Source organism: Mesoplodon densirostris, chromosome 3, assembly GCF_025265405.1.
Source record: "Mesoplodon densirostris isolate mMesDen1 chromosome 3, mMesDen1 primary haplotype, whole genome shotgun sequence".
NCBI classification, from domain to species: Eukaryota; Metazoa; Chordata; class Mammalia; order Artiodactyla; family Ziphiidae; genus Mesoplodon; species Mesoplodon densirostris.
The window spans coordinates 119,883,920-119,908,425 of record NC_082663.1 but is presented as its reverse complement, the minus strand read 5'-3'; the positions used below and the strand labels follow the sequence as shown (position 1 = coordinate 119,908,425).

The 24,506-nt window shown below is 36.3% G+C and overlaps 1 protein-coding gene across 13 annotated transcripts in view; it reads right to left on the bottom strand.

The window, feature by feature from the left end:
• Nucleotides 1-24,506, bottom strand: part of ANKHD1 (ankyrin repeat and KH domain containing 1) — a 124,112-nt gene that overhangs the window by 74,296 nt on the left and 25,310 nt on the right. For all 13 annotated transcript variants that reach the window (XM_060093454.1, XM_060093458.1, XM_060093445.1 and 10 more), the window contains exons 3-9: nt 22,482-22,638; nt 21,377-21,524; nt 20,495-20,642; nt 18,876-19,109; nt 16,868-16,962; nt 4,054-4,291; nt 3,635-3,826 (exon numbers count right to left, since the gene is read on the bottom strand). In XM_060093454.1, the coding sequence (XP_059949437.1) occupies nt 3,635-3,826; nt 4,054-4,291; nt 16,868-16,962; nt 18,876-19,109; nt 20,495-20,642; nt 21,377-21,524; nt 22,482-22,638 (1,212 nt within the window). The remainder of the gene's footprint in view (nt 1-3,634; nt 3,827-4,053; nt 4,292-16,867; nt 16,963-18,875; nt 19,110-20,494; nt 20,643-21,376; nt 21,525-22,481; nt 22,639-24,506) is intronic.

The following is a 24,506-nucleotide window of genomic DNA, read 5'->3' as shown; positions in this document are numbered from 1 at the left end:
AATAAAAGCCATCATGTATGTTTAAATCTAGAAGTTCAAAATCATGTTCCAATCAAAAACAAAAAAACCACTTCATTGGTCACCAGTGAAGGATACTAGGGGTCCACCTCATTATTTGGGGTGAGGGGGGGAGAGGAAAGGGGGAGAAAAATCAAACATTTATACTACTGTTCCTAAATGATTTATACCTAAGAGTAACCAAATAGTTGATGAAGGGAAGTTTCTCTTTACAGACATATTTCTGCTAATAAACAAGGAAGGAATAATAGCATTTAGAATATTACCACTTTGTAACCTTTAACGAATTAATGGATCTAAGCAATGATCATCAATATCTAATAATCAAAAAGAGAGACAATCAGACATTTACTACCTCCTGAAGAAAGTACACAAATATTACCCATGAAGTAGTCTTAAAAACAAAACAGAACAAAACAAACATACATCATACCTGAATTCAATCAAGTCTCTAGATCTAAGTACTACTTATAGAAAATCCAAGGGACAGAAAAACAAGTTAAAAATCGTGGAGGTGCAATTAGCAAAATCCATACTCTGGGAAGCCTAAAGGATAAACATTTCATGTCTTCAACCAAAACTTGCAAGGGAAGAAAAAAAGAAAGATGATGAAGAGCCCATAAATTAAAGGGACTTAAGAAATGTATTGATCAAGAGTTACTGTATGAATCTTATTTGAATCCTAATTCAAAAAAGTCATTAAATGCACACATACACATTTATAAGACTATCAGGAAAATATGAAAACTGCCTGGATATTTAATGACACCAAGGAATTATTATTTTAAAAATTTATGTAAGGAAATGGTACTGTGGTTACTCTTTTTGTGTGTGTGTGTGGTATGCGGGCCTCTCACTGTTGTGGCCTCTCCCGTTGCGGAGCACAGGCTCCTGACGCGCAGGCTCAGCGGCCACGGCTCACGGGCCCAGCCACTCCGCGGCATGTTGGATCCTCCCGGACTGGGGCACGAACCCATGTCCCCTGCATCGGCAGGCGGACTCTCAACCACTGTGCCAATAGGGAAGCCCTTTGTGGTTACTTTTAAAAGAGACTGTCTTTTAGAGATACATACTGAAATATTAATTGATAATTTATAAAAACAAATTTATTTTCAAATTTAAAAAATTTAAATGTTAATTTTAAAATGTTTTTATAACTATGTGTGGAGATGGATATTAACTAGACTTATTCTGGTGGTGATTTCACAATATACACAAATATCAAATCATTATTTTGTACACCTGAAACGAATATAATGTTGTATGTCAATTATCTCTCAATAAAAAAATTTAATGTTTAATTATTTTTAATAAATATTATATAAAAATAAGTGGGGGATATAGAGGAAGTAGAGATGAAATGAGATTCTTAAAGCTGGGTGATGGGTTCTTAGGATTCATCATATTTTCTAAATGTTTGAAAAAATGCCACAACAAAAGGTTTTTTAATTTTTTTTAAAAAACTGTATAGGCAATGTATTAAAAGACTTGTTGGATTCTTCTTTAGTGCTACACTATAAGAAGAAATGCATGTAAATAAATCACACTCTAATCTGGAAAAAAATTGTTTTAGGTAGTGATCACATAAAAAGTGATTCTCAGGCCCCTAAAATAGTTCCAGAAACTACCTACTTCAAATTAGCAAAAGTAGCTAAATATGAGAATCAGTGGTGATGCAACAGAAAAAACAATGTCAGGAGTTCTAAGTTTGAATATTGGCCCTGTCACTTATTAGCTTGATTTGCTTAGGGAAGTTATGTAACATGACTGTACACATGAGCTGAGCAGAATGTCTGGTGATTTCTTAGTTAACATTATTTATTCCTTTTTTTTTTTTTTTTTTGCGGTACGCAGGCCTCTCACTGTTGTGGCCTCTCCCGTTGCGGAGCACAGGCTCCGGACGCACAGGCCCAGCGACCATGGCTCACGGGCCCAGCCGCTCCGCGCCATGTGGGATCCTCTCAAGCCCCTATTTATTCCTTCTTTTAAACGCCTCTTAACAATATCTTGACTACTTAAAGGGATGTGGGGAGAATGAAGACTGATAAGCACCGGTAAAGAAAGACTCCTGAATGGGACACAGACAGTTACAGAAAATAATGAAGGAAAAATGACTGAATAATGCACATACATTTACTAACTACAGCAAATAATAGTATTTGAGTCAAGGAAGAGGTCAGCCTGTATGGTTGGTTTGTAAATTGGTTCAAAATCTAAACAATCATCTAAACCATTAATGATCTGGATTAAGAAATTATTGCAATAATAATTCAAAGGAATAATTGATGCTGGGCTATAATCAAATTAATATTAACAATAAAGGATGAATAAAGTTTTGCTAAATATTTTATTTTCCTTTATGTATTAATTTCTTTATATGTCAAGTTTTAAACAACTTATTAGATATGGATAAAAAATTTCATACTACTTCTAAAGGATATATAAAGGTTTATATCTGTCTGGATCAATTTTTTCTGATATATCCTTAACTTGCTCTATATAAAACTACAAATATTCTATGTAAAAAAAACTTACTTCTTACCACTGGTTAACAATATATAAAGCACAAATTATCTTAAAACTAGGGCCTCCCTGGTGGCGCAAGTGGTTGAGAGTCCGCCTGCCAATGCAGGGGATACGGGTTCGTGCCCCGGTCTGGGAGGATCCCATATGCCGCGGAGCGGCTGGGCCCGTGAGCCATGGCCGCTGAGCCTGCGCATCCGGAGCCTGCGCGTCCGGAGCCTGTGCTCCGCAACGGGGGAGGCCACAACAGTGAGAGGCCCGCATACCGCAAAAAAAAAAAAAAAAAAAAAAAAAAAAATTATCTTAAAACTAAATACTTCTGGGACTTCCCTGGTGGTCCAGTGGTTAAGAATCCACTTTCCGCAGGGACGCCGGTTCGATCCCTGGTCGGGGATCTAAGATCCCACATGCCACGGGGCAACTAAGCCCACGTACTCTAGAGCTCGCGTGCCATACTGGAGAGCCCATTCGCCACAACTACTGGGCCCACACGCTCTGGAGCCCACATGCCACAACTAGAGAGAAGCCTGCATGCCGCAACGAAGAGCCCGCACCACAACAAAGATCCCTCACGCTGCAATGAAGATCCCGCATGCCACAACTAAGACCCAATGCAGCCAAATAAATATTTAAAAACAAATAAACAAACCCCCCCCCAAAACTAAATACTTCTGCCAAAAAAAAAACATTTCCACTTGTTCGTTCATTCTTTCTTTCTTATTTTTATTGAGAAGTCAGAAATGTCAAGAAATGAACAGGCTTAAGGGTATCAAATTACAACCTCTATGTCATCCCCACCTCCTCTTATTAATAGACACTAGGAGGAACTAACTTCTCCCCTCCAAAAGCCACAAACATTCAATGGAAAGATAAGGTCAATGGGAAGCCTTACAGTCACCAAGTAAACATTAATAACTCTAAGAAACCTTCTAAAAAAATGACATTTTTGGAGATTTAAAAGCCTAAGAAGAGAGTTAAATTATGGATCTGTCTTTCAACTTTTGTAGAAAGTTGAAAAAGTTATGGTTAATTGTTAAAGTTATGAAAGCAATATAAAAGTCTTTTTCTAAAAGGCGTTTTTAAAGTCACATACCAGCAGCCAGTAAATATTTAACCAACTCCAGGTGTCCCTCCTGAGAAGCTTCCATCAGAGGTGTGGAGCAGCCAAGTTCTATGTCAGCCCCTGCCTTAATCAGGAAGTCTGCAACTTCAGAAAATCCTCCACAGCAAGCCAACGTCAGAGCAGTTTCTTGGGTTTCTTCTGTCTGAGCATTTATATTTGCTCCTGAGGAAAGCATGAAAATAGATAAAACTAGTTACAAAAGACTTACAATAAAGTGTTCTGATTTGTGATAATTATCTTTTCTCTGCTTCTGGGGCTCCTTCCAGGGTGTTGATAATTTATTGTATCATCAATGCAAAAAAATCTTAGTTGTAGTAAACTTCAGGGATACTGACACAAAAAAACCAAAGGAAATCGATTTTTAAATTTAGGAAGTAAAACTATTTTACCTTGTGCTAAGAGTAGTGCTACCATCTCTTCATGTCCTTCCCGAGCAGCTTCCATCAAGGGAGTGTATCCTTCATCATTAACTTCCTCAAGATTTGCGCCCCTCTCAATAAGTAGAGCTGCCAATTCAACGTGTCCTCCACAGGCAGCTAGCGTTAATGGAGACTCAAATGAATCTGCAGGCATATTCACTTGAGCACCACTATCCAAAAGCAAACGTGCCACCTCTACATGTCCATCCTGCAGATTTTCAGAAGTAAAACAAGAAGAAAGGAATTTTTGTTTTGTTTTGATATTTTTTAAGTGGGAGAAGAAAAGCAAGAGATTGAGGAAAGACAAGAGGAAAAAAAAGGAGAGGCAGCTTAGAGGCATATATATTACCATGACCATCTGAACAATTTTTGATATCTATCTTACCAAAAGTCCATTAAAATTATTTTATCTTACTTTTGAGCAAGCCCAAAATTTTCCACAAGAATCAGACTTGTGAGACACAGTTACAACTCCAAATAATTTTGAATTTGCACATTCTTTGAAGTTCAAAAAATTGTTAAATCCATAGTCAACAGTAACTCAAAATAAATTACTGTTTATACTACAGTCAGAGTCAAATATAGTGATAGCCTCAAACTTAGGTGTCATGTTTAAGTGTAGAAACTGTGTTAGATCTATTTAAGGAAAAAAGACTTCACAAAAAGTAACACAACAAATTTTGTGAAGTCATTACCACTTGGGATTATGTCACCAAGGTAAATCCCTGTGGACTGATACTACCCTATATTTTTTCTCATCACTAACTTGTTGTAATGAGGCAAAGAATTTTACAAAGATGTAAAAATAAGTCGTATTCATTTGTAAATAATTTTACCATGAGCCCATCTGCATAGACAGTAAGGCAATTAACAATATTCTCATGGAACGTATCCATTCTATCCCTCTATCATCATACATACATTTCTTTAGTTTCAAATTCTATGCTACAAAATTTTATGTAACTCCTTAACTCCTGTTGTGCATATAAAGACAAACGGTATTGTTCTTTATTTCAAACATGACCCAAGGGCCTCCCTGGTGGCGCAAGTGGTTGAGAGTCCGCCTGCCGATGCAGGGGATACGGGTTCGTGCCCCGGTCTGGGAGGATCCCATATGCCGCGGAGCGGCTGGGCCCGTGAGCCATGGCCGCTGAGCCTGCGCGTCCGGAGCCTGCGCGTCCGGAGCCTGTGCTCCGCAACGGGGGAGGCCACAACAGTGAGAGGCCCGCATACCGCAAAAAAAAAAAAAAAAAAAAAAAAAAAAAAAAACATGACCCAAATATTGTTAATGAAAAGTAAAGACTGAGTACAAAAATAAGGTTTTATAAGGTTGGGCAATTCTTTTACTAAAGAATTAATTAAATAAACCTTAATTAAATATTAGGTTTCAGTATCCTTCTAGAGTTTCATTATACTTAACTAAATGACTAACTTAGCTGTAACCACTTTTGACATGATGTCAAAAACAAATGACTTCACATTAAAATTTTAGTCTTACTAATACTTCAAATATATGTAAAATAAAATATATTTTAACCAAATTCCTGTATTGAGTTACTTGGTGTTTGATATACAAATCTAATTGAAAAGAAAATAAGGGTTTATGAATGCCCACAGATCAGGGAACTACTATTGCACCCAGCTTCTCTAGGCTCCCAAGAAATTGTTTTGCTTGAATTTACTTTAATTTTTGAAGAGTCTTTATATACTCTGCTAACATATCTTGAGTACATACCTTACAGAGGAATTGTACTAAGCACTTTTTTTTATGTTAATGAACAATATTATTTCTAACAAAGGAAAACAGAATAACAAAATAAGAAATTAAAGAAAGAGGGCCTCCCTGGTGGCGCAAGTGGTTGAGAGTCCGCCTGCCGATGCAGGGGATACGGGTTCGTGCCCCGGTCTGGGAGGATCCCATATGCCGCGGAGCGGCTGGGCCCGTGAGCCATGGCCGCTGAGCCTGCGCGTCCGGAGCCTGCGCGTCCGGAGCCTGTGCTCCGCAACGGGGGAGGCCACAACAGTGAGAGGCCCGCATACCGCAAAAAAAAAAAAAAAAAAAAAAAGAAATTAAAGAAAGAATAATCCACTCTTAAAGGCCTAATATCATTATTAGAATTTTTTTAAATTCTAAGACTTTAGTCTTAGCCTTTGAGCAGTAGCTGGGATTGGACTTACTCTCTATCATAAACAACTATAAAAATTGGGGGAAAAAGATAAAACAACTGGAGGTACTGGACAGCAACCAAGCTAGGGCTAGGGTTATGATAACTTAAAGAAGGGAACATTTGAGATGCTCCCTTTTTTTTAAATAAAATATATTTTTATTTATTTTTAACATTTTTATTGGAGTATAATTGCTTTACAATGGTGCACCAGTTTCTGCTTTATAACAAAGTGAATCAGCTATACATATACATATATCCTCATATCTCCTCCCTCTTGCATCTCCCTCCCACCCTCCCTATCCCACCCCTCTATGTGGTCACAAAGCACTGAGTTGATCTCCCTGTACTATGCGGCTGCTTCCCACTAGCTATCTATTTTACATTTGGTAGTATATGTAAGTCCATGTCACTCTCTCACTTTGTCCCAGCTTAAGCTTCCCCCTCCCCGTATCCTCAAGTCCATTCTCTACATCTGCATCCTTATTCCTGTCCTGCCCCTAGGTTCTTCAGAACAATTTTTATTTTTTAGATTCCATATATATGTGTTAGCATATGGTATTTGTTTTTCCCTTTCTGACTTACTTCACTCTGTATGACAGACTCTAGGTCCATCCACCTCACTACAAATCTCAATTTCGTTTCTTTTTATGGCTCAGTAATATTCCATTGTATATATGTGCCACATCTTCTTTATCCATTCATCTCTTGATGGACACTTAGGTTGATTCCATGTCCTAGCTATTGTAAACAGAGCTGCAATGAACACTGTGATACATGACTCTTTTTGAATTATGGTTTTCTCAGGGTATATGCCCAGTAGTAGGATTGCCGAGTCATATGGTAGTTATATTTTTAGTTTTTTAAGGAACCTCCATACTGTTCTCCATAGTGGCTGTATCAATTTGCATTCCCACCAACAGTGCAAGAGGGTGCCCTTTTTTCCACACCTTCTCCAGCATTTATTGTTTGTAGATTTTTTGATGATGGCCATTCTGACTGGTGTGAGGTGATACCTCATTGTAGTTTTGATTTGCATATCTCTAAGATGTTGAGCATCTTTTCACGTGTTTGTTGGCAATCTGTATATCTTCTTTGGAGAAATGTCTATCAAGGCCTTCTGCCCATTTTTGGACTGGGTTGTTTGTTTTTTGATATTGAGCTGCATGAGCTGCTTGTAAATTGTGGAGATTAATCCTTTGTCAGTCGCTTCATTTGCAAATATTTTCTCCCATTCTGAGGGTTGTCTTTTGGTCTTGTTTATGGTTTCCTTTGCTATGCAAAAGCTTTTAAGTTTCATTAGGTCCCATTTGTTTATTTTTATTTTTATTTCCATTTCCCTAGGAGGTGGGTCTAAAAGGATCTTGTTGTGATTTATGTCATAGAGTGTTCTTCCTATGTTTTCCTCTAGGAGTTTGATAGTGTCTGGCCTTACATTTGGGTCTTTAATCCATTTTGAGTTTATTTTTGTGTATGGTGTTAGGAAGTGTTCTAATTTCATTCTTTTACATGTAGCTGTCCAGTTTTCTCAGCACCACTTATTGAAGAGGCTGTCTTTTCTCCACTGTATATTCTTGCCTCCTTTATCAAAGATAAGGTGACCATATGTATGTGGGCTTATCTCTGGGCTTTCTATCCTGTTCCATTGATCTATATTTCTGTTTTTGTGCCAGTACCATACTGTCTGGATTACTGTAGCTTTGTAGTATAGTCTGAAGTAAGGGAGCCTGATTCCTCCAGCTCTATTTTTCTTTCTCAGGATTGCTTTGGCTATTCGGGGTCTTTTGTGCTTCCATACAAATTGTGAAATTTTTTGTTCTAGTTCTGTGAAAGATGCCATTGGTAGTTTGATAGGGATTGCATTGAATCTGTAGATTGCTTTGGGTAGTAGAGTCATTTTCACAATGTTGATTTTTCCAATCCAAGAATATGGTATATCTCTCCATCTGTTTGTATCATCTTTAATTTCTTTCACCAGTGTCTTATAGTTTTCTGCATACAGGTCTTTTGTCTCCTTAGGTAGCTTTATTCCTAGGTACTTCATTCTTTTTGTTGCAATGGCAAATGGGAGTGTTTCCTTAATTTCTCTTTCAGATTTTTCATCATTAGTGTATAGGGATGCAAGAGATTTTTGTGCATTAATTTTGTATCCTGCAACTTTACCAAATTCATTGATTAGCTCTAGTAGTTTTCTGGTAGAGTCTTTAGGATTCTCTATGTATAGTATCATGTCATCTGCAAACAGTGACAGCTTTACTTCTTCTTTTCTGATTTGGATTCCTTTTATTTCTTTTTCTTCTCTGATTGCTGTGGCTAAAACTTCCAAAACTATGTTGACTAATAGTGGTGAGAGTGGGCAACCTTGTCTTGTTCCTGATCTTAGTGAAAATGGTTTCAGATTTTCACCACTGAGAATGATGTTGGCTGTGGGTTTGTCATATATGGCCTTTATTATGTTGAGGTAAGTTCCCTCTATGCCTACTTTCTGCAGGGTTTTTATCATAAATGGGTGTTGAATTTTGTCAAAAGCTTTTTCTGGGCTTCCCTGGTGGTGCAGTGGTTGAGAGTCCGCCTGCCAATGCAGGGGACGTGGGTTCGTGCCCTGGTCCAGGAAGATCCCACATGCTGCGGAGAGGCTGGGCCTGTGAGCCATAGCCGCTGAGCCTGCGCATCCGGAGCCTGTGCTCCGCAACAGGAGAGGCCACAGCAGTGAGAGGCCCGCGTACCGCAAAAAAAAAAAAAGCTTTTTCTGCATCTATTGAGATGATCATATGGTTTTTTTTTTTTTTATGTTTGGGGTAGGAGTTTATTAATTTATTTATTTACTTTTGCTGTGTTGGGTCTTCGTTTCTGTGCGAGGGCTTTCTCTAGTTGTGGCAAGTGGGGGCCACTCTTCATCGCGGTGCGCGGACCTGTCACTATCGCGGCCTCTCTTTTTGCGGAGCACAGGCTCCAGACGCGCAGGCTCAGTAGTTGTGGCTCACGGGCCTAGTTGCTCCGCGGCATGTGGGATCTTCCCAGACCAGGGCTCGAACCCGTGTCCCCTGCATTAGCAGGCAGATTCTCAACCACTGCGCCACCAGGGAAGCCCCGATCATATGGTTTTTATCCTTCAATTTGTTAATATGGTGTGTCACACTGATCGATTTGCATATACTGAAGAATCCTTGCATTCCTGGGATAAACCCCACTTGATCATGGTGTATGATCCTTTTAACGTGCTGCTGGATTCTGTTTGCTAGTATTTTGTTGAGGATTTTTGCATCTATGTTCATCAGCAATATTGGCCTATAGTTTTCTTTCTTTGTGACATCTTTGTCTGGTTTTGGTATCAGGGTGATGGTGGTCTTGTAGAATGAGTTTGGGAGTGTTCCTCCCTCTGCTATATTTTCGAAGAGTTTGAGAAGGATAGGTGTTAGCTCTTCTCAAAATGTTTGATAGAATTTGCCTGTGAAGCCATCTGGTCCTGGGCTTTTGTTTGCTGGAAGATTTTTAATCACAGTCTCAATTTCAGTGCTTGTGACTGGTCTGTTTATATTTTCTATTTCTTCCTGGTTCAGTCTCAGTAGGCTGTACTTTTCTAAGAATGTGTCCATTTCTTCCAGGTTGTCCATTTTATTGGCATACAGTTGCTTGTAGTAATCTCTCATGATCCTTTGTATTTCTTCAGTGTCAGTTGTTACTTCTCCTTTTTCATTTCTAATTCTGTTGATTGAGCCTTCTCCCTTTTCTTCTTGATGAGTCTGGCTAATGTTTTTTCCATTTTGTTTATCTTCTCAAAGAACCAGCTTTCAGTTTTATTGATCTTTGCTATCGTTTCCTTCACTTCTGATCTGATCTTTATGATTTCTTTCCTTCTGCTAACTTTGGGGGTTTTTTATTCTTCTTTCTCTAACTGCTTTACGTGTAAGTTTAGGTTGTTTATTTGAGATGTTTCTTGTTTCTTGAGGTAGGATTGTATTGCTATAAACTTCGCTCTTAGAACTGCTTTTGCTGCATCCTATAGGTTTTGGGTTGTCGTGTTTTCATTGTCATTTGTTTCTAGGTATTTTTTGATTTCCTCTTTGATTTCTTCAGTGATCTCTTGGTAATTTAGTAGTGTATTGTTTAGCCTCCATTCACTCTAACTTTTTCTCTTTGGGCATCTTCCAAACCATGGCCCAAGGAAACATATCCTAAACAAAGAGTGAACATCTTTAAGACCAAAGAGTAAGGACCTAGGAGTAAAAGTGATGCTGAATTAAGCCTCAATAGGATCAGGGTGATTCACTGATAATTTAACTGCCTGCTAGAACAGAATTTAACAGTCTTAAAAGGAATACAGGATAATCCAGGGCCTTGAAAAGGGATCATCCACAGCATATGGATTACAAAAAAAATTACTAGACATGTTAAGGGGCAAGAAAAAGTAACTGATCATCAAGATATAAAATAATAAAAGTTGACCCAGAAGTGAATCAAATATAGTAGTTAGAAGAAAAGAACTTCAAAATAACTACTAGATATATAAAAAAAAAATAGAGGAAAAAAATTGAGAAAATGGATGAGGGGAAAAAAAAAAAGGGCATGTACCGAACCAACAGAGCTCCAAAATGTGGGGGAAAAGTGAAGCAACTAGAAGAAGAAATAGACAAATCCACAAGCACAGTTGGAGATTTCAACACCCCCTTTCAACAACTGTTAGAACAACTAGACAGAAATTCAGAAAGGATGTAGAAGAACTCCACCATCTGTCAACAGGTCTTAATAAAACACTCCACTGACCAAAAGCAGAATATTCATTCTTTTCAAATGCCCATGGAATATATATGCACATCCTGACTATAAAACAAACCTCAAGAATTTTTTTTATGGTGTTTACTTTTTTTTTCTATTGGAGTGTAACTGCTTTACAATGCTGTTAGTTTCTGCTGTACAATGAAGTGAATCAGCTATATGTATACATATATCCCCTCCCTCTTAGACCTCCTTACCACCCCCACCCCCCATCTCACCCATCTAGGTCATCACAGAGCACCGAGCTGAGCTTCCTGTGCTCTATAGCATGTTCCCGCTAGCTATCTATTTTACTCATGGTAATCAAACCTCAAGAATTAAAGAACTCAAATCATAACAGAGTGTGTTCTCTGATCAGAATGTAATCAAAGTAGAAATCATTAACAGACAACAGGAAGATTTTCAAACATTCAAACGTTTAAAACTAAACAACACATTGAAAGAGAATAACATATACTCCAGTAACAATTAATTTAAAAAATGTGGGGACTTCCCTGGTGGCGCGGTGGCTGGGAATCCGCCTGCCAATGCAGGGGACACAGGTTTGAGCCCTGGTCCAGGAGGATCCCACAGGCCGCAGAGCAACTAAGCCCATGAACCACAACTACTTAGCCTGTGCTTTAGAGCCCGCGAGCCACAACTGCTGAGGCCTACACGCCTAGAGCCCTGCTCTGCAACAAGAGAAGCCACTACAATGAGAAGCCCTAGCACTGCAACAAAGAGTAGCCCTGACTCACCCTGCAACTAGAGATAGCCCGTACACAGCAACAAAGACCCAACATAGCCAAAAAGAAATAAATGAATAAATAAATTTTAAAAAAAAAGAAAAGAAAGAGAATAACCATCCAATCAACCCACAGAATCATAAAAAATAATGCATGGCCGTTGTATTAAGCCCCTATGTTTTGAGTGATTTGTTATGCAGTAATATACAGTTGGAAGTAACACAGGCAAAAGTGCTTTACTTAATCACATCTCAAAAAACATTTGTACTTCCAGGTAATTTTCTTGTCATTAAACCTGTCTTAAAAACTCAGGGCTTCCCTGGTGGCGCAGTGGTTGAGAGTCCACCTGCTGATGCAGGGGACACAGGTTCGTGCCCCGGTCCAGGAAGATCCCACATGCCGCAGAGCAGCTGGGCCCATGAGCCATGGCCACTGAGTCTGCGCGTCCACAGCCTGTGCTCCGCAATGGGAGAGGCCACAACAGTGAGAGGCCCGCGTACCACAAAAAACAAAGAAACAAACAAACAAACAAAAACAAAAACTCAGATTGCTCTGATTTCTTTGAATTTGATGTATGCTTCGTAGATATACATATATGTATGATATCTAAGTGCTTACAGATGTAGAAGAAAAATGGTTGCTGGACTGATCTATGACCAAGTATGTTGGATACGTTTTGGGAATCCAGCACTGTTTTATCAACAAAAGAATATATTTGCTAAGTAATATCCTTTGAAACATGTTTATTTTGAAAATTTGTGCTATCAACAGAAAATTTACATTAAATAGATTTTGCAACTGTTAGTAAAAAAAAATTATTGGTATATGTAAAATATTTCATGTTTAGTGTCAAAATTTTTTCTATGATTTTTCTAACAAATATTCTTATTTTTAAAATTTGGTTTAAATAAGAGTCAGGGTAATGTTAGTGGCAAAAACACTCAGCTGAAAAAAGAAGACCTAGACTTAGAAAGGGCTACCACATACTGTTGCACAACCTACACAATTGATTGTGGTGTGCCCAGGACTCCAACATCTGCTATCTAACTATCTAACTGCATGATTTGGGACAAGATTACCCAATTTCTTTGTTTCTCAGTTCTTTCAGTTATGAAATAAAGAGACTGACTTAAGGTTCTAACCTAAAGATTTTATGTTGACAGTATTAAAGGTAGTATTTCTCTTTGATACAAAATGCTTGCATGATAAATCTAATTCTAGGTTATCCTGGAAAGAAGTAAATAAATGCATTCTAGGTTATCCATAGATAATATTAGTCAATTTACTTTTTTTTTTTTTTTTTTTTGCTGTACGCGGGCCTCTCACTGCTGTGGCCTCTCCCGTTGCGGAGCACAGGCTCCGGACACACAGGCTCCGCGGCCATGGCTCGCGGGCCCAGCCGCTCCGCGGCATGTGGGATCTTCCGGGATCGGGGCACGAACCCGTGTCCCCTGCATCGGCAGGCGGACTCTCAACCACTGCGCCACCAGGGAAGCCCTAGTCAATTTACTTTATAAGGTTTTAATATGAAGCTACAAAAACTTTAGAAAGATGTCTGTTATCTCCAAAATTAGAGTTTTATCAGTAATAACTCTAAAGCCAAATATATTACTTTAGGGTTACATGTTACTGTCCTTTTCCAAAAACATACCCAATCATAATTGTGTTAAATCTAGAATCAGGTTAAGAAATCATACAAACCAGAAACCAATTAAAGAAACGAAAAAAAGAACAAACTAAACCAAAACTAGCAGAAGGAAGGAAATAATAAAGACTAGTGCAGAGATAAACAAAATAAAGACTAAAAAACGAGAGAAAAATCAATGAAACCAATAACTCCTTCTTTAAAAAGATCAACAAAATCAACAAAGCTAGAAGAACTAAGAAAAAGAAGACTCAAATTACTAAAATCAGAAATGAAAGAGGGGATATTACTACCGATAGTATAGAACTAGAAAGGATTATAAAAGAGAACTATGAACAACTGTATACCAACAAATTGAATAACCTTGATGAAATGGACAAATTCCTAGAGACACAAAACCTACCAAGGCTACATCACAAACAAGTAAAAAATGTAAATAGACATATATCTAGTAAGGAGAGTGAATCAATAATAAAAAGTCTCCCAACAAAGAAAACCCCTGGACCTGATAGCTTCACTAGTGAATTTTACTAAACACATAAGGAAGAATTAGCACCAATCCTTCTCAAATTTTTCCCCCCAAAATTAAAGAGGAGGTAAGACTTAAACTTATATTAAAAGGATTATACACCATGACCAAGTGGGATTTACTCCTGGAGTTCAAGGATGGCTCAACATATGAAAACTGATTGATGTAATATACCACATTAACAGAATAAGGGAAAAAAAAACACATGATTGGGACTTCCTTGGTGGTCCAGTGGTTAAGAATCCACCTTCAAATGCAGAGGATGAGGGTTTGATCCCTGGTCAGGGACCTAAGATCCCACATGCTGCAGGGCAACTAAGCCCATGCACCACGACTACTGAGCCCACACAACTAGACAGAAGACCGCACACCACAGCGAAGAGCCCGCTTGTTGCAACTAAGACCCGATGCAGCCTAATTAATTAATTAATTAATTAATTTTTTAAAATTGTAAAAGTTCCATTTAAAAATAACTACTGAGCCCATGTGCCACAGCTACTGAAGTCCATGCGCCTAGAGCCCGTGCTCTGCAAAAAGAGAAACCACCGCAATGAGAAGCCCACGCACCATAACGAAGAGTAGCCCCCGCTCACCGCGACTAGAGAAAGTCTGTGCACAGCAACAAGACCCAACACAGCCACACCCCCCAAAAAAAAGATGTCAGTACTACCCAAAGCAATCTATAGATCCAATGTAATCTCTATCAAAGCCCAATGGAGTTTTTTGCAGAAATAGAAAGGACCATCTTAAAATTCATATGCAATTTAAAGGAAACCTGAATAGCCAAAACAATTTTGAAAAAGAAAAATAAAGCTGGAGGACTCACACTTCCTGATGTCAAAACTCATACAAAGCTATAATAATCACAACTTTGTCATCCTGGCTTAAAGACAAACGTACAGACCAATGGAATAGAATAGAGCCCAGAAATAAACCTGGGTCAAATGATTGGTGAGATGATTTTTGGCAAGTGTCAAGACGATTCAAATGGGAAAAGTCAGTCTTTTCAACACTGATGCTGGCAAAACTGGATATCCACATGCAAAAGAATGAAATTTAACCCTTACCTAACATCATATACAAAAATTAACTCAAAATGGATCAAAGACCTAAATATAAGAGCTAAAACTATAAAACTCTTAGAAGAAAACACAGGACTAATGCTTCATGATATTGGATTTGGCAATGATTTCTTGGACATGACATCAAAGGCACAGGCAGCAACAACAACAAAAATAGATAAACTGAACTTAAATTAAAAACTTTTGAAAAAGAAAAACAAAAAAAACCCCAAACAACTTTGTGCACAAAAGGGCACACTATCAACAGAGTAAAAGGGCAACCCACAGAATGGGAGAAAACATTTATCATGTATCTGATAAGGGATTAATATCCAGAATATATAAAGAACTCGTAAAACTCATCAACAAAAAACAGGCTAATTAAAAAATGGGCAAATGACTTGAATAGACATTTCTCCAGAATATATACAAATGGCCAATAAGCACATGAAAAGATGCTCAATATCACTAATCATTAGGGAAATGCAAATCAAACCTACAGTGAGGAAAATGAAAATCAAAACTATAAACATCAGGATGATTACTATCAGAAAAAAAAAAAAAAGAAAGAAAGAGACTTCCCTGGTGGCACAGTGGATAAGAATCCCCCTTAAAATGCAGGGGACATGGGTTCGAGCTCTGGTCTGGGAAGATCCCACACGCTGCGGAGCAGCTAAGCCCATGCACCACAACTACTAAGCCTGCGCTCTAAAGCCCACAAGCCACAACTACTGAAGCCCATGCGCCTAGAGCCCGTGCTTTGCAACAAGAGAAGCCACCGCAATGAGAAGCCTGTGCACCACAATGAAGAGTAATCCCCGCTCAGCTCAACTAGAGAAAGCCCGCGTGCAGCAACAAAGACCCATCGCAGCCAAAAAAATAAAAATTAAGTTTAAAAAAAAAAAAAACACCCAGAAAATAACAAGTGCTGGTGAGGATGTGGAGAAAATGGAACCCTCGTACACTACTGGTGGAAACATAAAATGGTACACCTGCTGTGGAAAACAGTATGGTGGTGGTTCCTCAAAACATTAAAAACAGAATTACCATATGATCAAGCCATCTTGCTTCTGGGTATATATCCAAAAGAACTGAAAACAGGACTCAAACAGATATTTGTACACCCATGTTCACAGCAGCATTATTCACAATAGCTAAAGCATGGAGGCGATGCAAGTGTCCATCAGTGGATAAATGGATAAGCAAAATGTGGTACATACAATAAAATACTATGTAGCCTTAAAAAACAAAGGAAATTGACATATGCTACAACACGGATGAACCTGAGGACATCATGCTAACTGAAATAAGTCAGTCACAAAAAGACAAATATTGTATGATTCCACTTATATGAGGCACTTAATGCAGTCAAAATGATAGAGATAGAAAGTGGAATGGTGATCACAAGGCATAGGAAGAAGTGGGGAATGGAAAGTTGCTGTTTAATGGATACAGAGTTTCAGTTTTATAAAGATGAAAAGAGTTCCGAAAATGGATGGTAGTGATGGTTGCACAACATTATGCATATACTTAATAACTCTCAAAAATAGTTATCAAAAATAGTTAACACGGTAAATTTTATGATATGTGTATTTTACCATAATGAAAGAATTGGGAAGAAAATAAAAGTACATCAGTGTGTTGAAAATGACATAGCCAAGCCTGCCTTTTGTATGATTTCCTACATTAACAGATTTACTATCAAAAGATAAACAAAACATCGTAAACTCCCCCTTCCCTCTCTGATAATGTACAAAATTTTCAAGATCTTTACCATCTCATAATAATGATTTTTCCAAAAGAATAAAAATAATTCTCAAAGGCTGAAACACATATGACCCTTTCTTCCCATAAAATCTCATGTGAGTGCAATTTAATATTACCATGCAAGCCTCCATTAAGGCAGTGTGCATCTCATCTGTTTTGTGCTCTTGATCTGCACCAGCATCAAGCAGAAAGCGAACCATATCCAAATGGCCTTTAAAAAAAAAGAACACAAATTTTAAAACTATATTTCTCAAGAACTATCGATTTAATATATAAGTATTAAAATAGGAAATCTTTTTCTTTCAGGTGTCTATACAAAAATTTACAAGAGAACTTATTTTGCGTTCAATAAAGAAATCAATGACAATTTTACAAAGCCAATCCAAAATAATAAGCAGGCTCTCATCAAGGTCTTATCTAGGTTTTAAAGATTGAATTAGTCCAAAGCACATTAATTCAAGTAAAGCAATAAAGTAATAATACTTATTCTTTGATTTACTCTGTATAAAATATAAATCAAAACACTGAAATCAAATAGAATGCCAGGTAAAGTATGTTTGGATCATATTTTTCAGGAAAAAAGCTTTAGAATAATAACCATAAACTCACTGTGGCAATGAGCAGGCAGAGAAAACTCCATTCAAAATAATTTCAACCCTCTTGATACATTTAGTATATAAAAAGCCTTATAATAGTCAATAAGAAAAAGACAAACACTCCAGTAGAAAAATGGATGAAGGACATGAAATGGTAATTCAAAAAAAGAAGTGAAAATGACTATTAAACTGATGAAAAAAATATTAAACCTTCCTATTAAAAAATTGCAAATTAAAATAAGACACCATTTTTTACTATCAAAATGGCAAATATTAAAAAGAATGATAATACCCAGTGTTGGTGAGGGTGTAGGGTGGGGTAAAGGGCACTCTCAAACACTGCTGGTGGGAGTGTAAATTGGTTCAACCTTTCTAGAAGGCAATTTGGCAATATGTATCAAAAGCCTTAAAAATGTCCATACCCTTTGACCCAGCAATTCCACTTCCAGGAATTTATCCTAAGGAAATAATCAGAGATTAGGCAAAGATGTCTGCACAAGGATGTTATCACAGTGTTTTTAATAATAGTGAAAAACTGGGAACAATGCAAGTGTCCAACAATAGGCAATTATGGTGCATCCATTTGATGTATTTGGCAGAGATTGCTAGTTTCCTACCCAATATACATTCTCTCATTTTTCCTTAATAACAGAACTCCCAATTTCATCTCAGTGGCAACATGCCTGACTAAAAGACTGCATTTTCCAGCCTCCCTTGCTGCTATGTGTAGCCAATGAGATGTAAAAGGGACATTTACAAGGCAGAACTTCTAGGAAGATTCCTTAAAGGTAGCTTACTAAGTTGGAAGGCATTCCTCATTTTGCCCTTACCCTCTTCATCCTTCCTAGAATATGGATTGCTGGAGTCCTAGCTACCATCTTTGATTATAGTTCCACATCTGAGCATTCAACCAACTTTGGATTGTTTAGTACTATAGTACACACTTACTGAAAAAAGTCTGTGTGTAAGTGAACCTGTGCAGTTCAAAACCATGTTGTAAGAGTCAAGTGTATATATATTTGTTTATAAATGTACTTAAAAAACAAACTAGAAGTAAATATACTAAAATATTGTTTACATGCTTTTTAAATCTTTAGATGGTAGCATTACATGTCATTGTAAAACTTCTTTACACTATTCTGTTTTTTTCAGGTTTTCTATATCAAGTGTGATTATTATTATTTGAGTGTGTATTATTTTTAAAATAAAGGTTGGAAAAATCATATAAAACAAAAGTTATTAAAGAATGGAAACCCTCTAAGTCTGTGCTAAGAGTTTTGGTTGACCTTATAGCTGGTTGAATAAATTTGAATTAAAATAATAAAAAAACATACACTATGAAACTATACTTTAGGAAATACATGCTAAAATGGACTTTCTATATAATCTCTTAGAAGCTAGATAATTTTATAGCACAGGGGAAGTATAAGAAATATAAAATTAACTCAAATACTCAATATTCAAATATTTAAATATTCAAAGTTGCTATGAAAAAAACCCTATAAACATATATATATTTATAGAGTACCTTTGTAGCATGCAAGTGTAAGAGCACTTTCTTTGAATTCGTTAGAATGAGTGTTGATGCCTGCCCCATGATCTAGAAGAACTCTTGCAACTTCCACATGACCTGCACTGGCTGCTTCCATTAAGGGGGTATGTCCATTTTCATTATGATCTTCTATATTTGCGCCTTCATTAAGTAGCACTTTCACAATGTCAACAAATCCTCCAGCACAGGCATAAGTTAGTGCAGTGTTTCCTAAAAAAGAACAAAAAGAAATTAAAAATTATGATAAAACTGATATAATTACAATTATACTACTGCTCTAGTTCTATCTCTTCAATTACCTTACATAAACCACTAGAACTATTATCTCATTTTTTTGTTGTATTGGTTAGAAGCATCATCTTAATTTTTTCACTAATTAAAAGACTTATTATAAACAAACCAATTTACCTCTCTCCATATTTCCTTAGCTTGTAAAATAAGATTAAGTGCCATCTTAAAAAATCATTTCCAACATATTTTAATATAAAATATTTTAATGTACCACTCAAAGTTATTGCTTTTTCTTTCAACACCGTACAACTTAGAAACACTTAACATTTTCTTTCTATGTTTATTCATTTCTTAATTTTCTTTCACCTCTCCTTTATCTTTACACATTTATTCATTTAGTCTACATTTATGAGACCCAGGGAGACAGATATAAATCCCCCTCAGCATAATTCCTTCAAAAGAAAAATTTATGTAAAAGGTCACTATTCCCTGATTTTCCACTTATTCCTTTCCTGATTTTGTTTTGAGGACTTTTATTTATTAAAGGGAATAGGGAGATGGTTTAACCATCCAACAGTATGAGACTGAAGAAAACTGTTTTAAAGGTTCAGCAAGAAAACTATCATTTCAAACCCAATTTGTTCAGAATTCAACTGTTTAACAGTCTCAGACATGGAGGATATTAATATTACTACGACTAAGACAAAGTGGTCAGCAAAGTAACCTACAATCCTTTCTAAGAAGTCACGGTCGTTTAAAAAATAAATTAAGCTACATTTAATATATACTTAATGGTATGGAAGACTGATATGCTTTCATTATTGAAATTGTATTTTAAACCATGTGCTTGCCTCACTAAATCCAAGGAATCTCATTACTAAATGTACACCTGTAACTCAAGACATATGACCGAAGCTTATAAAGAACCTTACTAGAGTAGCTTTCATGCTGCCACAGAATATCTTATTAGTAAATGCATTCTGTACACTTGACAGAAAAAACTCTATAGGGTTTTGACTCTCAGGTTAATCTATATAAGAGAGTTGTATTTAAATGAGATAAAGAATTGTGAAAGATGCAGTTCATAAATTTGCCTCTTTGTACATTATATATACTGTGGCAAAAAAGAAATTGTCCCCAGCAAAAAAACCTGTCAATCTTGACCAAACAGAATGTAAGAGTGTTTCAAAGACTTTTAAAGATATCAAATTAATCTATATTTTACTCACAGATTCTAAACAAGGGCTATGATTTTTCTGTATGTTTACAACCAGTTTTCCCTAGGGATCAAATTTTTATCTCTCAGGTTATAGTTATTTATATCAATTTGTTTTCCTCAAATTAACATATCATTTTCTACATACCTGTTGCAGACTGGGAGTTGACATCTGCATCATGAAGAAGTAATAATTTCACAATATCTAAATAACCTCCACTGGATGCTGCCATTAGGGGGGTTATATCTCCTTTATTCCCTCTGTCTTCAACATTAGCATGCATAGCAAGCAATACCTTTGAAACACATATGCACACAGAGAGAAACTGTCAATTCTTACTATTAATATTACTTCTAAAGAATATACTGAATCTGGGAAGATATTCTTTTAGAGTGGAGGCAAGGAGAAATAAAAAATAATCACCTTTTGGGAAAATATGCCAATGTTCACTGCTCAAAACACCTGGTTAGATGTTATATTTTACAATACCATTACATAGTAATCTTTAAGTAAAGTAGGTAATCACATTAACCATCCAATTATACAATTTAACAGCTCCTGTCAAAGAATTAGTGTTATGCTCAGGATTATCTAGCAAGAGAACAGCAAAACTATACTCACAAGACACAAACTAACTGGTAAACACATGGCTATTTCCCAAAATTGCTCTAACAGGAAAAAAAAAAAAAAAACTAAAAGAATTGGGATAATCTAGATGAAATGAAAATAAATCAGTATCTTTCATTATACTTGTATATTATTTCTAAAGGCAAGTTTAAAATATTATTATTATTTCTATGTTTTTCTTATTCATTAGCACTATTTTTGAGTAAGCGGCAGAAAAAAACGGACCATGTCAAGTTGCATGTACAGACAACAAAAATTAATTATGTATCAGTTTCTATTTTACCTACTGCCAAAAAGGAAAGACCTTGGCCTCTAATGATAATTTCTTTTATTAATGATAAAAATAAACAAAACATCAAAACCCTTCCACAATTTTGATCACTAAAGATTATTTCTGCTTACTTGTGCTAATTCATAATACCCGGCTGAACAAGCCAAACACAGCAGGCTTTCTCCTTCTTCCGTATGTTCATTTACACTTCTGCCTTCATCTAGCAATTTACGAACAGCATTCACATCCCCATCTGAACAAGCTTCCGCCAGACTGCGACTAAAAACAAAACCAACAAAGAAAGACTCAAGGTCCTATGACAACGAGTTATATTAAATATATACAGTTAGTCATATATAGAAAAATGCTGATATGGTAAGAAGAAAATTATTTGAATATTTGTTTACAATACTAATTTTTCATGTATGTGAACCAAGCCAGAAAGGCAATAAATAAATATGAAAACAGCTGTCATTTTTATCTTTCAAAATGTCCTAACATACTGTCATATTAAATTTTTTGTTTGTTTTGTTTTGTTTTGTTTTGTGTGGTACGCGGGCCTCTCACTGTTGTGGCCTCTCCCGTTGCGGAGCACAGGCTCCGGACGCGCAGGCTCAGCGGCCATGGCTCACAGGCCCAGCCGCTCCACGGCATGTGGGATCTTCCCGGACCAGAACACGAACCCGTGTCCCCTGCATCGGCAGGCAGACTCTCAACCAGTGCGCCACCAGGGGAGCCCTGTCATATTAAATTTTAAATAAACTTTATACAGCATTAGATGCACAATTTTTTAAACTAATGTAATGATTCCCAAAGACATTTGGGATATAATCCTATGTCTTAAAATTTTATTTGATAACAGTGAGGTGACTAGATGAAATAGAAGGTAAAAATATAAGTAAAATTTTTACTGCAGAATGACTAACAAAATCAGTGAATCTCAAACTTTAATGTGCATACAAATAGCCAATATTTCTTGTTCAAAGGTAGATTCTGATTCAATAGATCCAAGATGGGGTCTGAAATTCTGAATTTCTATGATGCTGATGCTGCTAGTCCATGGACCATATTTGAGTAACGTGGACCTAGATTATTGCAACAACAACCCATTTCATTTATTATTACTCAGGCAGTCAGCTTAGAGTTTCCTACTATAACCTTTAGAATAAGTAACTTCCTTAGAAATAAAAACCAGATATTGAATTGAATACCCAGCAGAAGTTATTAAACACATACGTGTCTACTTGTCCTGCATTGTGGCTGTTTTCCGCCCTCATCCGTGTCAGTGCAGCAGCAGCTTCATCCAGCGCACAACTTACTGAAGATGTCAGTCTTCGGAGTACCTCAGGATCTGCAAAGGCTTTACCATCAGCAGTTGACAATTTGCCAATTCCTTCAGTGTGCATCAATCAGTTCAGGGAAAGAAAAAGCATAAATGTGTAAACTGTAATTACATTTCTAAACACTATTCTCTAGGGCAAAATGGCATAATCTCCATATGCAAAGCTGATAATTTCAATTTTGTCACTAATGTCAAAAGGCCATTGCATAACACCTATGTTTTAGTCTTTTCATCTTTACAGTGCACACAATACTAATTTGTCCTCTACCTAACTCCAAATGTAACTTAACATGATGCTTACTGTAATGAATGAATGAGATTTCTATCAAAGTACAATTACAGCATAAGATCTCTAGTATAGGATCCTATCTATTTTCAGTACTAATGAAGGGGCTATTCTGTAATATTACAACAAACAATCCAACTGTTTCTCCTTTGATTGAATAGCCACCTAGAACCATTTTCTGGGGCAAGAGTGTAAATTAAAATAAATTAATTTTCATATTTAGTATTTATTATGTGCTTATGATGTGCCAGACATTAGGGGGACAGAAAGGAATAAGACATAGTTCCTGTCCTTACAGAGCTCACAATATGGTAAGTCTAAGTGCCAATATACCTTTTTCTCTAGATTCAGTGAGGAATCAGTGACTACTGCAACAAAATTTTGTTGATAATATCACCACCTGTTACCACTGAAAATGAGAAACAGTCAATAAAATTTTATAGAACAAAAAAAAAGGAAGGGAAACTTGCCCAATAAGATAAAAAATATATTGTGATGCTATCCAATTACAACAGTATAATACTTGCAAAGAAAAAAGATAATTCTATCAAGGATATGTAATAGAGGCAAACAAAAAAAGAACTTAGATCATTTGTGAATTCAATATATGATTAAGGTGACATTTCAAATCAGTGGATATAGGAGGGCTTATTTCATAAATATTGTTCAGAAACTGGTTATTTGAAAATTAGGTAAGATCTCAAATTCACACCATTTACAAAAATAAATACCAGGTACACTTAAATGAAATCTGAAAAGTACTATTATACTATGTAGTATTTTTCTATTGCTGATGTAGAGGAGGTTTTTCTAAGCATGAGACCAAATCACAAAAGCTATAAAGTAAAAAATTAGCAAATGTGATATTAAACATTTTTAATTCCAATAAAAATTTCTATATAATTAAAGACACCATAAATAAAGTTAAGGCAAAATAAAAACTGGAAAAATCAACACCCAATGAATTTATATCATTTATAAAGAGCTACCGCACAACTTATTGATAATATTGAATGAACACAAACTATGAAATTGACCAAAAGAAGACTGAGGAAAGCTGTTGATAGGAATGTATACTGGCATAAACTTGAGGGACCACTGTGATAAAAGCTATCAAAATTTTGAATGCAAAAATATCCTCTGACCCAGCAATATCACTTTCTAGGAATCTGTCCTATGAAGATACTTGCACAAGCAAGAAAAGTTATAGATATACATGGATATGAACTACAGCATTATTTGTGATATCAAAAAAATTGGAAATAACATAAAAATCCTTCAATTAGCCATCGGTAAAATAAACTGTGGTGCATCCAAGCAACAGAATATTATCTTACCCTTTAAAGAAGGAGAAAGATCAACATATCCTGTTATGGAAGGATGGCCACAATAAATTAAGTGAAAAAAAGAAAATTATAATTTGTATAATATGATATAATTTCATTTTTTAAAAAATCATGTATATTCAAACATATACATGTATTTATATAACTATAAGGGAAAGTCTGGAAGTATATGTAAACCTTTACAATGGGCAGGCTTTATAATCTACTTAATACATTTCATATTGTTTTAGCTATTTTATATATTACATTTATAATTTAGAAAAGACTTCTTAAAAATTTTTCTTGAA